The sequence below is a fragment of the Rhinoderma darwinii genome, chromosome 3 (genome assembly GCF_050947455.1).
Source record: "Rhinoderma darwinii isolate aRhiDar2 chromosome 3, aRhiDar2.hap1, whole genome shotgun sequence".
Lineage (NCBI taxonomy): Eukaryota > Metazoa > Chordata > Amphibia > Anura > Rhinodermatidae > Rhinoderma > Rhinoderma darwinii.
This window is the reverse complement of record NC_134689.1, coordinates 130103184-130119509: the sequence shown is the minus strand read 5'-3', so window position 1 is coordinate 130119509 and position 16326 is coordinate 130103184. Positions and strand designations below refer to the sequence as shown.

The following is a 16326-nucleotide window of genomic DNA, read 5'->3' as shown; positions in this document are numbered from 1 at the left end:
TGGCGCCATGCAGCCCCCCCTCTGTAGATGGCGCCATGCAGCCCCCCCCTCTGTAGATGGCGCCATGCAGCCCCCCCCTCTGTAGATGGCGCCATGCAGCCCCCCCCTCTGTAGATGGCGCCATGCAGCCCCCCCAACCCCCCACAGGATAGGGGATACATGTGTGATCGCTGGCAGCAATAGGGAGAACGGGGGACCGAAAGTCCCCCAAGTTCTCCATGACTAACCTCTGAATTCCGGCATCTGCGCAGCACAATAAAAATGAAAGGAGCGCTGGTCACTCATGCGCACAAGCGCGACCGGCGCTCCATTAATTTCTACGGAGCTGCCGACACAGACCCCGGAGATCCGAGGTTTGTGATGGAGAACTTCAGGGGACTTTCAGTCCCCCGTTCTCCTGATCAATGCCAGCGATCACACATGTATCCCATATCCTGTGGATAGGGGATACATGTCTTTTGTTTAATGGCAGAGCGGGGAGATACCTCCCTGCTCTGCCGTAGTGTTCAGTGGCGTCCCGCTGTTGCAGCCATAGCGGCTGCTAGCGGAGCCTCCGGCCATGGTGGGGGCCCGTGCAGGCGGATGACACGGGCCCCCTCATGCCGCGGGCCCCATAGCAGCTGCTACGGCTTCTATAGTGGTAGTTACGCCACTGGCTGCACCTTAAGCTGTGACTGCCTCCCCTTCATGAGGCTGAAGACTGCTTGTAGACATTCTGTGTGAGCAGTCTTCACAATTCCATTATTTTGCAGTAGTTGAACCACGGTGACACACGGAGTGTGCCCTCAATGAGTTGGGATCTGTTCACATGAACATCTTGGCCTCCATTCACAATGGAACCATGTAAGCTATGAAGGATTATCATTTTCTTATATTTCTTTGGCGGCATGAATAGTGTAGAAACCTGACTGGGGAAAAATTGATAATGTGAACAGAGCCTTAAATGTAAATGCCATTTAGAACAATTGTAGCAGTGCAGCTACTGGACAGTGCAGAAACTGTCAGGTTTCAAGCAACCAGGGAGCATGTACAGCAGAGAGGGTTTTCTCTGCTGTTGCTTGGGTGTAAATCCCGAAATAGGACCTGGTTTGCTGGAGTGTGAAGAAGGGCGGCTTCCACTCCATACAGAGAGTCCGTGTCTTGGGCTGTCTGAGCCTAGTTAGCCTTCACCTGAGGCGGCTCTTTAATTGAGGTGTGTGCTGTTCACACAGGGCTCTCAGTCTGGGGAAGACAGGCATGCTAGCCTGTGAGTCACCACCGTGTATGGTAAAGCTGCCTATGTTTTGAGGTACTGGGCACAAGGCTCAGGGTCTCTTAGCGAGGGACGCTTAATGTTTAGTTAGAGGCTAGATGACCTAGGGTTTGAACTGCTGTGTAAAACTATCTTTCATATGTGAAGACAATAAAGCTAGCTGCGGCTGGTTTAAACTTTTATTCAAGGAGTTGGAGTGAACTTTCTATGTGTGCCAACCAACTCACCCTGGAGATGGCGAGACTGTGAGCTAAGTGGTCCCCAAGATCTCACACAATGGACAAGCAAAATATTGCTATCCTAAAATAATGCTGGAGTGTATTGGGCCACCCTCAATGTGGGCTTATGAACACTCCGTTGTCAAAGTGCCACTTTGTTGCCAAAATCTTTCTTTTCCAGTACCCCATGTAAATGCAGCAGCGAAGCTGAACTGAGAACATAGTTGTCCTTGCTGCAGTTTACCATGACTAATAAGCAGAAAAAGGAAATTGGCATCTGACCAAAGACATTTGTCATGTGTTTGGCACTTTGTGGGGTTAGAGACAAAATGAAATGTGTTTAAAAAAACAAAATGAAAGATACATAAAAAAATAAATAAATACATACACCATGGTTATCTGATGGTAGATGATCATGTCTTATGTCCTTGACAGAATGCAAAGAAAACGTAACATGACATGTAGTTGGACAGGAACTAAGGGCATGTTCACATGTGGCAGATTCTTGCAGAAATTTCGGTGACTATCCCATTCATTTTGATTGGGGTTTGTTAAAATGTATGCACATGGCCGGCCTTTGCTATGTTCGACAAGTGCGGTTGCACAGGGCGCCAGCCGCCACACGGCAAGAGGGGCGCCAGCGGGTGTGTGTATCCCCGCGCCGTTGCAACTACCAGCGGGCATACACACACTAACTGCATTCGCACCCGGGCGCTTCTTCACTTAGTGGCTACCGCTGCAGCAGCCATAGCGGCTGCTAGCTGTGACACCGGACATGAGGGCGGTGGCACCGCTGGCAGCTGCTGTGGTTGCTATAGCGGTAGCGACGGCACTATAGCAGAGCAGGGGGATATCTCTGTACCTGTAGATATCAAACCCCCCCCCCCCCTTCCAGGATAGCGCCACCGTAGCTCCCTGAAGGAGCGGAATACCCGTGTGGCCGGGGATTCCGCTCCTGGAGTGCTGCTTGATGTTTCTGTCCATATATGGACAGTGACATCAGGGCAAACTCCTGAAGTGGAATCCCCGGTCACAGCATTACAGACTCTGACCGGGGATTCCACTCCAGGAGAAGCCAATGACGTCATGGACATAGACAACAGGAGCTTCTCCTGGAGTGGAATCGACGGTCATAGCGTCTGCAACGCTGTGGACGGGTATTCCGCCTCAGGAGTTTTCCCTGATGTCACTGTCCATATGTGGATAGAGGCTTCAAGCGGCGCTCCAGGACCAGAATCCCCGGCCACACAGGGATTCCGCTCCTTCAGGGAGCTACGGTGGCGCTATCTACAGGGAGGCTGTGGTCTGTGTGGCACTACCTACAAAGGACAACTGTGCAGGAGCGCACAATACCCAGCTTTCCTGGGTATAAAAAAAAAAAGTGTGGAAATAAACTAAGATATAACTTTTATTTAATCTAGCTAAAAGGATTAATCCTTTACTCAGACTAAATAAAAGTTATAACTTAGTTTATTTCCACACATTTATTTGATAGCTGGGAAAGCTGGGTATTTTGTGTGCTCCTGCACAGTTGTCCTTTTTTGAATGTCTATTGCCCGCCAGCTATCGGTCATTTCGTAGTCCTTGCACTACCAACAAGGGGGCTATGTGGCACTACCAACAAGGGGGCTGTGTGGCACTACCAACCAGGGGGCTGTGTGGCACTACCAACCAGGGGGCTGTGTGGCACTACCTACCAGGGGGCTGTGGGCTGTGTGGCACTACCTACCAGGGGGCTGTGGGCTGTGTGGCACTACCTACCAGGGGGCTGTGGGCTGTGTGGCACTACCTACCAGGGGGCTGTGTGGGCTGTGTGGCTCTACCAACCAGGGGGCTGTGTGGCACTACCAACCAGGAAGCTGTGGGCTGTGCGACGCCTCCTACCAGGGGGCTGTGCGACGCCTCCTACCAGGGGGCTGTGCGACGCCTCCTACCAGGGGGCTGTGCGACGCTACCTACAGGGGGAATCTGAGTGGGGGTCTGATGGTCATTTTACTGAGTGGGGGGCTGATGGTCTTCAAGTGGTTTCCACCTCTGACCTCCAATTGAAATTATTAGGAGGCAGAAGATGCGGCACTCGTTTGGAGCTCTTTTTCCTGCGTCTTTTGCATTCGCTTCAACAGCTTAAGAAAAAACACAAAAAAAGGTCACACAACGCTGTCAGTTGCTGAAGGAATTTTGTGTCAGATTTTTTTTGCCTTACAAAAAAACGTGTGTGAACATGCCCTACGAGTGGAGTGCTTGTTCTTAGCTGGTTTCTGTCTTTCTTAAAACAATTTTTGGTAGGGGGGCCCGGAGGAAATTTTTGTTTTTCCAGTGCTACCTAGAGTCCGAAAAGGTTGGGAAACTCTGTACTAGGGTCCCGTCATGGAGCAGCTCAGTTCGTCATGGGAACGTGGCCTAGGTGAGTAAAATTTTTGTTTGGGGGCACTGTCTACAAGGGGGAGGTGCGGGGACTGTATGGCACGATCTACAAGGGGGAGGTGTGGGGGGCTGTATGGCACGATCTACAAAAAGGAGGTGGGGGATTATGGCACTGTCTACAGGGAGGCTATATGGCAAAATCTACAGGGGGGCATTATACTGTGTGGGGGCCACTAAGCGGACATTATACTGTGTAGGGGTACTACAGGGGGCATAATACTGTGCGCACAATTAGAGGACAAAATACTGTCCTTGAAGTGGTTGTAATATATAATATTAAATATTATTATTATACTGTATGGGGGCACTAAAGGGACATTATAATTTTTTTATGGGGCATTTTTTTTTTTTTTTTTCAAATATATTTTTATTCAAAGCCAGAACAGTTACAAGTATGCAATGTGTGTCACACATACAATAATACGTACATCAGATAATAATGTGTTCCAGCTTCAAAATTATTTTCCATTTTCCTTGTCATCATTAAGTTACAAAGTAATTAATAATACAAAACACATCCAACAATTCCCTTCCCTCCCCCCAACTTCTCCCCCATCTCGGTGAACATTTTCTCAACTAGCCACCAGAATGCCTAGCGTGCCCTGGATACTCTGTGAACTATACCATGATGTGTGTCGAAATGTGCGCATGAACACCCCTATCTCTGCTGTGGGATAATGTTGCTCGATGAATGTACGCCAAGTTTTAAAAAATTGCTCTGTAGACCTTTCTTTGTGTCTTTCTAGGTCCGTTCTATCATATCCCATTAGAGTCTTGAGAGTGGTCACGACCTCCGCAATTTCCGGTACCGATGCCTGTAACCAGTGGCGCAAGATGCACTTCTTGATAGCCAATAAAGCCATATGTACTCCTTTCCGGGCCACTATAGGTGGTCCCTCCCCCCCTGGATCCAAAGGGATATAGTGAAACAACACTGCCTGTGGGTTTGCGTGCACCTCCTCCCCCCAGGTGTCTTTAATGAATTGTAGAGCCCGATCCCAAAACGTGCGAATTTGTGGGCACAACCACATCCCATGAAGTAAATTAGCTTTGTGTAAGTCGCATTTAGGACAACTACGCAGATAGTGTGCTGGAGCGTCCCTATAGGATAAATTAAAGGCGTATGTCGCTCTGTGCATAAGCCGGAAGTGCATCTCCCGCCACTGTTCATTTACCATGACCTTCCTCACCCTCTCCCATCCATCTCGAATTTTGCTGGAGATTTCTGGATCCTCCAGCTCTACCTCCCACGTTTTAAAGCAAGAAGTACTAAAGGAATCAAGATGAGCATTCCGAAGTTTACCATATAAACTTGCAAGGCTTCTCCCCGTACCACCCTGCGGCACCAACCCATCAAATGCTCCCCGCATCTCCACTGCCTCAATATTGCAGACTTTGGTTTTACATAACCCTGTTACTTGAGCATATTGCAAATACTGGTTTCCCCTCAAATTATATTTGCTAGAAACCTCCTGCCACGTAAGCCATCTCCCCTCCTCAACATTCATGAGTTGGCCCAGGACATTGATCCCTTCATCTCTCCACTGCGAAAACAATTTATTCTGACTCCCCTGTGGGAACATGGGGTTATCCCACAACGGCCAGAATTTAGAAAGACCATACGGAAGACCAAAAAGCTTCCGCACCGCCTTCCAGGCACCGATTGTATCTTTCAGCAACAGACTTGACTTAACATTATTAGGCAGTTGAGCATACGGCAGATGTAGCAGGGCCTGCAGCGGAACCGATCCCGCCAAATCCTGCTCCAGCTGAACATTGGAGTACATATTAGTGTTATGTATCCAGTCCCCTATATGCCTGCAGATGGCCGCTAAATTGTAATATCGTATAAGTGGCAGCTGAATGCCTCCATCCACTTTGGGTAGAGCCAATTTTGTATATGCAATCCTAGGTCTCTTCTTTTGCCACAAGAATTGTAAAAATGCTGTCTGTAATTTCTGGTTATCTAGATGCTTTATCAATATGGGTATGGTTTGCATTGGATATAACAGGCGAGCAAAGCTTATCATTTTTAAAAGAGCAGCTCTCCCAAACAACGACAATGGCAATGACGCCCATCGATTTAGTTCCTTATGAATTTTTTCAAACAAGGGCGAATAATTTAGCTTATAGAGGGAAGAGGGAAATTTACCTATCTTAATCCCCAGGTATGTGATATAAGATCTGGCTATTTCCACCATACCCTGCAAGGGTGGTCTTGCCCCTGATTCCTTCAAGTAAAGTAGTTGACTCTTTTGCGCATTGACTTTATAGCCTGAGAATGACCCAAAGTATTTTAGCTTCTCCAGCACTCCCCCCAAATGATCCCCAGGCGATCTCAGAAACAACAGAAGATCGTCAGCAAAGCATGTTAGTTTGACCTCCTGACTGCCAACCATAATCCCTTCAAAATCCCTAGAGGACAAAAGATGTCTCGCTAGCGGTTTCAAAGCCAAGTCGAACAGCAATGGAGACAGGGGGCATCCCTGCCTTGTTCCCTTCTGTAAATGTATTGGTGCTGACAAAAATCCTGCAGTGAACACCCTAGCTAGCGGTTCTGAATATAATGCTTCCAAGTAATTCCTAAACAATCCTTGTACCCCAAATCTATCTAGAACTAACCTCAGCCACTCCCAGTGGACATTATCGAAGGCCTTTTCGGCATCTAGCGTTAAAAGTGCTGGCGAATCATGTCCCTCCATGTTAGAAGTCCTCATTGCGTCTTGTACCGCCAAAACCGTGCGTATGTTTTTGACCGCCGACCTCCCCTTAACAAACCCCACCTGGTGTGGCCCAATCAAATTCGGGAGAAACATAGCCAACCTGTCTGCCAGTATCTTCGACAATATTTTAACATCCTGATTTATCAAAGAGATTGGTCGATAGGACCCCGGGTTAGCCGGGTCTTTCCCTTCCTTATACAAGACTTTGATATAAGCTACATTTCCCGATTTCAAGAATTCCTTATTCAACAGTATACGATTATACACCGGCAATAAAATGGGCGTGACTTCCTCCCTCATAAGTTTGTAAAAATCGCTAGAAAATCCATCTGGCCCTGGCGCTTTGTTATTCGTCAATGATTTAATGGTCGATATGATCTCTTGTTCCGTGATCAATGCATTTAATGCTTCTCTATCAGAGTCCGAGAGAGACGGTAACGTTAAGGAATCCAGAAACTCCCTCCCCTCAGCCCTCTTCGAGTTGTCCTGTGCATATAGCGCAGTATAATAATCTCCCAGTATATCATTGACGATCTTTGGATCCTTCTGTATTTCCCCGTTCCCATCTCTCAACCCCCCTATGTGAGTCGGGCGAAATTGTCCTTTTGCCATTTTGGCCAGCAGGGAGCCTGATTTGTTCCCATATCTGAAAAAATGCGCAGTTGTTTGTTCTCTCTGGAACCTTTCTTTTTTGTCCAGCCACCTTTCAAACTCTGCCTTAGCCGTGAGCCAGTCCCCCCTAAGCGCTAGTGTCGAATTTGCCAAGTACGCTGTGTATTTCATGCGAAGATTCCTACTAGACTCGTTGTAATGCTTGTTGGTTTTTCGTTTAAGCGACGCCACATAAGAAATTATCCTCCCCCTCAGCACTGCCTTGGCTGTGTCCCAAAACAAGTGACTGTTCTCTCCATGAGCTTGATTTTCCTGACTATATTCCCCTAACCACCCCTTCAAGCATGATTGAAAGGATTCATCAGTGGCCAGAAACGACGGAAATTTCCACAATATATCCGACCCCCTTTTAAATGTATCTGCCAAGATCAGAGAAACCGGTGAATGATCTGAAATCACCAAGTCCTCTATTCGAGTACTAAGGATCCTAGAGAGGAGCACCGGAGAAGCCATAAAATAGTCAATACGCGACCATGCGGTATGCACATGAGAAAAATGAGTGAACTCTCTACCTAATGGAAATTGTGTTCTCCATACATCTACCATGCCCGTGGAAGACATTAATGGGGCCAAGACTTTATCGTGTGTTCTTTCAACCAACACCCTACCATCTCCCCTTCTCCTATCCTCTGTTGTGCATAAGACTGAGTTAAGGTCCCCTCCCAGCAGAATCTGAGGTTCTTTATCCGCTAGCAGTTTTCCTTCCAGAAATTTAAAAAATACCCGATTGTTGTCATTTGGTGCATATATACAGTACAAACTCACTCTCCCCATGGCGCCCTCTAAGATCACATGCAAATATCTGCCCCCCTCATCCCGCTCATAAGTAATCACAGAACATTCAATACTTTTGTGTATGAGCAGTAAGACGCCTGCCTTGCCATTAACTGCTGGAGAACCCATTACTGTGCCCACCCATAATTTACGCATTCTCTGGAAATCACGTTCCAATAGATGGGTTTCCTGTAAAATCGCTATATCCGCTTTCAGCTTTTTCAGGTGGCGAAGAACCATCATGCGTTTATGTGGGGACTGCAGTCCCTTCACATTCCATGTTATTACCTTAGGCATCCCACAGTAATGGCAAAGCAAACCTCATCCACCGAGACAGTTTCTCCCCCTCCTTCCCCCTCCCTAAACATAAAACAGAATTGAACCCCCAACAACAGATCATTACTAATTTCAGACTTCTCTTTTTTCGCACATTTTAGCGTGAAATCTCTGTACAGTCCACCACTAGAAACCCCTTGGTATACCATGAACTCCCTGTATACCCGGAAAATATCAACAGCGCCTTACACTCCCACCCGACTCCTTGCAAAAATTTCCTCAAGCCTCCCTCAGCTGGGCCCTCTCCTACCATTAACATCAGTAAACCTCAACCTCCGATGCACCGATAGGTATAACAATTTTGTCTCAAACAATGTGGGACTTAAAATAACAGGAGTCTCCTTCCATCACCGCCTGGGCAGCTCCCTTCAATCCGGGGAAGAAGAGGTGAGCCCCCTCCTGATACTCCTGTTTCTGGAACGTCCCCTCCAAGGCAGTCCGCCCCTGTGTGTCTGGCTATCACCATTGTTGTCTTTGGACAAGCTTTCCACAAACTTAGCCGCCTCCCCTGGAGAAGAAAACGATTCCATCCCACCACCGGGTTCGAAGATCCTGAGAATGGCGGGAAACATCAAAGAGAACCGAATGCGTTTCTGGACCAGTAGAGAGCACACCGTGCTAAAAGCCCGCCGCTTACGTGTAACCTCAGCCGAGTAATCTCCAAACATCAAGATTCTGCTGCCTCGCACTCTCACTTGTGCCGCTGACCTTCGGTAGGCCTGTAACACATTCGTTTTATCCACATAGTCCAGGTACTTCACAATGACTGGTCGCGGTCGTGCTGGGGCGCCATCTTGGGTCACACTTCGCACCGGTCCCACTCTATGAGCTCTCTCCGCTCTCAGCGGGGCTGGCAACCCCAGCGCCTGAGGCAACTCCACCGCACACAACTTTAGCAACTGGCCTGCTGGTATAGACTCTGGGAGCCCAATAATACGTGAATTGCTCCTCCTCGAGCGATTCTCCAAGTCATCCACTTTATCAACCAGCTGTAGATTGCAAGCTATCACCTTCTTCACCTCCTCCTGTGTTCCCGCTAGCTCATCCTCCAATAAACTGAACCGTTGTTCCAAATCGTTAAGTCTTTCCGCCTGAGCTGAGACATCCGACTGAATTTGGTGCAATAATTTCGACACCGTCGCCTCCAGAGAAGCTGTGATATCTGGGGCTATAAGTTTCGCTACTTCCCTGGCCAAGACTCGACATGAAATGTCCATATTGTGAAACATAGTCTCAGGCTTACCTTCTTCCCCATCTGGCTGCACCAGAGGAGGTTGTGATGCCGAGCGCGAGCTCGTACTCCTCGTGTTCCTGGCCGGCTCAGGCGCCATTTTCCCCAGCGGCAGCATGTCGTCAGTCTGCAGGGCCTGTGTTTTTAATCCTGGGGTCCCGGTTTTCACCAGATATCTCTCCATACGCCGGAGAGAAGCCTGTACGTAGGGTTGTCGGCCAGCAGCCTCAGGTCAGATATCAAAGCCTCGGGACCCCGGTTTTTGAGTCGGGTTAACGGAGCTCTCCTTACTCGCGTCTACTCATGTGCGCGCCGGAACCGGAAGTCTTTTTTTTTTTTTTTTTTAATGATGGGGTGGGGCGCCGAAAGATCATTTCCACAGGGCGCCATCTATCCTAGGGCCGGCCCTGTGTATGCACATGCTGCAGAAACAACCCCATTCAGATGTATGGCACAGATTTTAAGTTGCAAAATATTCCACAACAAATCTAGTGTGTAAACCTGCTGTAACTGGTCATTCTCGCTTGTGCACACCACAAATAACCAGCTACCAATAACGGAGATATCATCTTCAGGGGCCCTGTGTTAGATGAAAGCAGCTATTTGATTGGCTGCTATGGGTAACTTTTTTTTCACCACTATCTTCCTATTTGATAGAGTGTATATAGGTATCGTTTATGAGGAAATCGTAGACATTAGTATTCAATAAATGTTGACACTGTAAATGGACAAGGAATGAATCTATTGTTTATATATTCATATTCTTCATGTATATAACAAATGCTATTCTTGAGTTTTTTGCTATTATGTCTAATTCGAGTTGCATATAGATCACTTATGGTTATTACTACTTTTTAATATATTTTGTATAAATTTGAATATCGATATTTGTCATCTGTACTATAGTTTGATCAAATCGTCCCCATTTGAGCTCTTTACCAATTTGAGCTGCTCGACATATATTCTCTTTGCCTTTTAATTTCACCTAGTGCTTGTGTGTATGTACGCTACTCCACGCATGCGCTGTGAGTACCTCATTCTATGGTGCCAACCTTGTTTGTTCGCATTACCTTGGTGATGTGCGCCTTGCGTCCAATGACGTAATGCGTCATCACCATGCGAACACTCTGGCGCTCTTGGTGATGAGGTGTCTCGCAACATGCGGTGTGAGCGTCGATCTGCGCAGCATCCACAGGTGTGTATCATTATTAGTGTCAGCTACCCTTTATATAGTCCCCCTTGTTTTAATATCGTCAGCCTCCTGACGAAGCCAGTCCGTGGCGAAACGCGCGTCGAGGCGTTTTTTGCTCCTGTGTTCCATCTCAGTTTTCTCCCATCATGTCCCTAGGTATGTGAGTTTCCTTTATTTTAGGATATCTATTGATGTTGTTGCTACTGCCATTTCCTTGCTTGGTTCTCCTTACTATTTTGGTTATATATTTCTAGAGCCATATAGCATATTATTGCCTTTTTACATATTATGCAGTCTCCATAGCATCTTTCGTTAAATTTATTCTCACAACACATATCTACTACTTACCTTCTATTCTGGGATTTGACCTTGGATGGTGGACTCTGAGCTGGGTCAGGTTTGCTTAAACCCTTTGGTATACTTATCAGTCTACCGTGCTGCTGCTCTCCATATGTTTGTTTGTATGTTTATTGTATTTTATGTGATACCATGTATTGTAATTTATTAATAAAGACTTATATATTCTTTTACAATACGTGATTATTATACTTTGAATATCATTCATTGGGGTGTGTTATCCCCCGTGCTTCATTGCTCCTCGGTTGTTGCTATGGGTAACTGCACAGCTTTTCCTTTACATCAATTGTGATGCATCTTCCCTAATATGTTGCAATTTTGATCTGTTGTGTTGAATTTTTATTTCTGTCCTGTTGACAATAACCTGAAGTTTAGTGGTATTGTAAATTATAAAGAATTGGTGAGATTTTGTGTTTTCTTACTGGCTTTAGCTTTTTTTAGTTTGTTGCTGGTTGTAAATGTTCGGAATTCCATTTGGATAAAGTTAGTTTGACTACTGATCGGTCACGTGTCTGTCCTATGGTTTAGATTTCATGTCTATGGCCAGCTGTAGGATGGAAAGGGATGGAAATTTTTAAAAAAAAAAATATAAATATTTTTTTTTTTTTTCTGTGTGAAGCAAGTGTCAGATTGGCCCATGGAGAACATGAAACTATCAAGCCATCCATAACCCCCTAAGTTGTCCTGCAGGCAATGTCCTGAGCTAGTCAAGTATACATGCTCTCTAATACCTGGGTGGGTAGTGCACGAAATACTGTCAAGTCTGCACTCCCCTAGCTCTGCAGGGAAGTTCATTGGTTCATCGGCAGCCTTTTTCTGTGTGAGCGGAGCCAGATAACTTCAGCCCAGATAAATATTAGAGGGAAAAGTTTTAGGAAACTTCATGTATTTACTATTAAAAAAAAAAAAATGATTTCTACATTGTAGTAACTAGTTGCAATTATCTCATGACCCATTTTTTTTCCAGATCAGGACATGTGCTAGGCTTTGTTCACACGTGTGTTCCATTCTTACAGGATCCGTGACATGAACCATTAACATAATGGGTCCGTTAAGTTTCTCCTTTTTTCTGGGCAGAATAGTGCAGAAGGCTCCGTCGTACTGCCAATCGGGGGGAAACAAACCTAACAATGCTTCCAATGTGAACAGAGCCTTTACTTGTGTTACACAGGTGTGAATTGTCAGGTGAACCGTGGATCATCACAATGAGGCTGGGTTTACGTGTTGCGGTAGCATGCCCTGTGGCCAAAAACTGTACGTGTTTTACGATAAATTGTTGCAATTTTGCTACACAGTTATTGGCAACGTGGTCTTTACAGAGGAAACTCATCTAAATACCTGTGGCAAAAGCAAGTATTTTTTCACTACACGGCACGCTTCTGCAACGTGTGAACCCAGCCTGAAGGTGCTGCGGCCCCTTGATTGTTTAATCCGTAATAACAGCTCGGGGGTCCCAGTGGTCAGACAGATAAAGAATTTATGCCCTATTCCCTAAGGATAGGTGATCAGTTTTTTAACATCTGTATAACCCCCTTAAACATTTATCGCCTATCCTGTATATAGGTAGTAGCTGTTAAAATGTGCTTTCCCGTTATAAGTTCGGATCTAATGCAGATGATTCCGCAACAAATCCGAACATGAATCTGAAGGGCAATCCATAACAGTGCTGATTTGCCGCAGTGTATTTTTCATCATGTTACCGCAAAACCCTCTACATTGAAAGGGGTGAAATCCACAGTACAAATCCGCAACAAAAATTTAACATGCTGCTTGATTTTAAAATTTTGTTTCCGTTAGGAAAAATTCTGCAGCATATAGACGAGATTTGTTCAAATCTGATACGCATGGCTGATACTGTAATTCGCTATGGATTTTCAGTTTGAAAATATTTGCATATATAATTTTACTGTTTAATGCTTCTGAAATTTCTTCTCAAGGGTACCATCAAGATCCCGATTCCTCAGTGCTCCAGGATTTTTATCAGAAGATAGCTATCAACATTCAGATCTATCAAATACCACAAGGTACATGTGTGCACTTGGCCCTAGATCTATAGATTAGGCTCTTCAGACTTACTATCATGTGGTTTTTTTTTAACGGGCTAATTAAATGTTTGAAGGGTTTTTGTCTTCTTTTTTTTTTTTTTTTTTTTAAAATGTGTATTAGTGTAAAATTTTGAATACATTCTTATTAAAAATTACTTTTTTACTCTTTAATTCTCTATACAGAGAAGCTGTAACATTCACTAAATCCTCTAGTCAGGTCCGCGGCACTGACTGGTTCGGTGTCAGCGGGTCCTGTGTCTGACACGCAGGATTGAGCGGTTATCGATCACATCTAAGTTCATAACTTAGATGTGATAGTTTACAGGTGGATCATGTGTGTCAAACACAGGCAGGACCTGCAGTCACTGAACACATGGGACTGATGGATTCAGTGAATAGTGCTAGATACAGCAGCCCTGTATAGAAAATCAAGAGCAGCTGTATCTTAAAGTTAAAAATATTATTTAATAACCTGTATTTACAAAGTTTATTAATACACTTTTATAAAAATAAAAAAACGAACTTTCAAACATTTACATTGCCTTTAAACCCTTCCCGCTTTGGCCACTTTTGACCTTCCTGACACAGCCTCATTTTTCAAATCTGACATGTTTCACTTTATGTGGTAATAACGTCGGAATGCTTTTACCTATCCAAGCGATTCTGAGATTGTTTTCTCGTGACACATCGGACTTTGTTACTGGCAAAACTTGCTCGATACATTCAGTATTTAATTGTGAAAAACTTCATAATTTAGCGAAAAATTCAAAAAATTAGCATTTTTCTCAATTTAAATGTATCTGCTTGTAAGACAGGCAGTTATACCACACAAAATTGTTGCTAATTAACATCCCCCATATGTCTACTTTAGATTGGCATCGTTTTTTGAACTTCCTTTTTTTTCTAGGGCGTCAGGCTTAGAACTTTAGCAGCAATTTCTCACATTTTCAAGAAAATTTCAAAGGGCTATTTTTTTCAGGGACCAGTTCAGTTGTGAAGTGGCTTTGAGGGCCTTATATATTAGAAACCCCCAATAAGTCACCCATTTAACAAACTTCTCCTTTCAAAGTATTCAAAACAGCATTTAGAGAGTTTCTTAACCCTTTAGACGTTTCACAGGAATTAAAGCAAAGTAGAGGTGAAAGTTACAAATTAAAAATTTTTTTTTTGCAGAAATTCATTTTTAATATGTATTAGAGAAATGCAACTGCATATTTATTGCCCAGATTTTGCAGTTTTAGGAAATACCCCACATGTGTATTTCCACGAGGACTAAAGGGGAAAAAGCACCCCAACATTTGTGAAGCAATATCTCCGGAGTACAGCAATACCCCATATGTGGTCATAAACTGCCGTTTGGACACATGGTAGGGCTCAGAAGGGAAGGAGCACAATTTGGATTTTGGAATGGTTTCTGGGTGCCATGTCACATTTCCTGAGCCCCTGTAGTACTAGTTTATTGGAAACACCCCAGAAATGACTCCATTTAGGACACTACACCCCTTGAGGAATCCTCTAGGGGAATAGTGAGAATTTTGAACCCAGAGGTTTTTTGCTGAATTAGAGTTAAGCCGTGAAAATGAGAATTAAATTTTTTTTCTCTCCAAATAAGACAGTTTTAGAGCAACATTTTTCATCTTCACAAGGATTAAAGAAGAAAAAGCACCCCAACATTTGTAAAGCAGTTTCTCCCGAGTATGGTAACGCCCCATGTGTGGCTATAAGCTGCTGTTTACATGTGTGAGGTGGTACAGAAGAAAAGGAGTGGTATTTGACTCTTGGAGCATAGATTTTGCTGGAATGGTTTGCAGGCGCCATATAGCATTCACAAAACCCCTGATGTACCAAAAAAAGTTACACCATTTTAGAAACTACACCCCTAAAAACATTTATCAAGGGGTGTAGTGAGAATTTAGACCCCACAGGTGTTTTTAATAACTTAATACGCAGTGGATGATCCAAAGTTAAAACTTCCCTTTTTCCACTGATCTGCCATTTCACCGATCAATATGGTGGTCCCAGCTTGTCACTGGAGAATCTTACCCCATAAATTAAGCGGGTTCTCCCGGGAATGGTAATGCCTTACTTGTGGATGTAAACGGCTGTTTGGGCACACTGTAGGGCTAAGAAGGAAAGGACCGCCATTTGGAGCGTGGATTTTGCTTGGTAGTAGTTTTGTTTGAGTATTACTAGTATTTCAGTTTATAATTTGGGGACATATGTAATCTGTGCGGAGTACGTCAGGGCATAATAGGAGGGTATAATAATGGGGTAAAAAATAAAACTATCCATAGATGTGTGGTAAGCTGTGAAGCAATCTGTTATGCACAGGGTGGGGGTCGCACTGATAAACAGTTTTCATTCTTATTCCCCCTCTGCACTTTTTCGGGACTTCTTCTCCTTTGTAGTTTGGGAAATTTTGCTGGGAAAGCGTTGCACGGGGGCCCTCGCTTCCAGCTGATGTGCTATTTCCCTTCCTAGTTCCTAAATACTAGGGCCCTGAAACGGAAGGAATGTTCCCCTCCAGCCTGTACATCGGGATGTTTTTTCATCGCTGCATTACAAGTGCCATAACTTTTTTTATTTTTCGGTTGATGGAGCTGTGTGCGGGCTTGTATTTTGCGAGACGAGCTGTATTTTTTTTTTTTTTTTTTTGGTATCATTTTGGGACACATAAATTTTTTTTTTTGTTCAGCATTCACCATGCGCCATAAATTAAATGTTAACTTTATTCTGCAGGTCAATACGATTACGGCGATACCAAATCTTCTAAAGTTTTTTTTTTTTTTTTTTTTTTGTTTTGCACAATAAAACCACTTTTTTATTTTATTTTTTAAATTGTTTTGTGTGTCGCCATATTCTAAGACCTGTAACTTTTTATTTTTATTTTTGCGTGGACAAACCGGTGTCAGGGATTATTTTTTGCGGTATGGGTTGTCTTTTTTTTTTTATTGGTACTATTTTCAAGTAAATGTGACATTTTTGATCACTTTTTCCACCTTTGTTTTTTTTTTGGGAGGAGATGTGACCTAAAACAAGGATTCTGGCATTGTTTTCTTTTTTTTACGGCATTTACTGTGCGGGATAAATTACATAGTTTTA

At 44.4% G+C, this 16326-nt stretch overlaps 1 protein-coding gene across 5 annotated transcripts in view; it reads left to right on the top strand.

The window, feature by feature from the left end:
- LOC142749121 (oocyte-specific histone RNA stem-loop-binding protein 2-like) overlaps positions 1-16326 on the top strand; it is a 36219-nt gene that overhangs the window by 13530 nt on the left and 6363 nt on the right. For all 5 annotated transcript variants that reach the window (XM_075856736.1, XM_075856735.1, XM_075856734.1 and 2 more), the window contains one exon: positions 13117-13203. In XM_075856736.1, coding sequence (XP_075712851.1) covers positions 13117-13203 — 87 coding nt within the window. The remainder of the gene's footprint in view (positions 1-13116; positions 13204-16326) is intronic.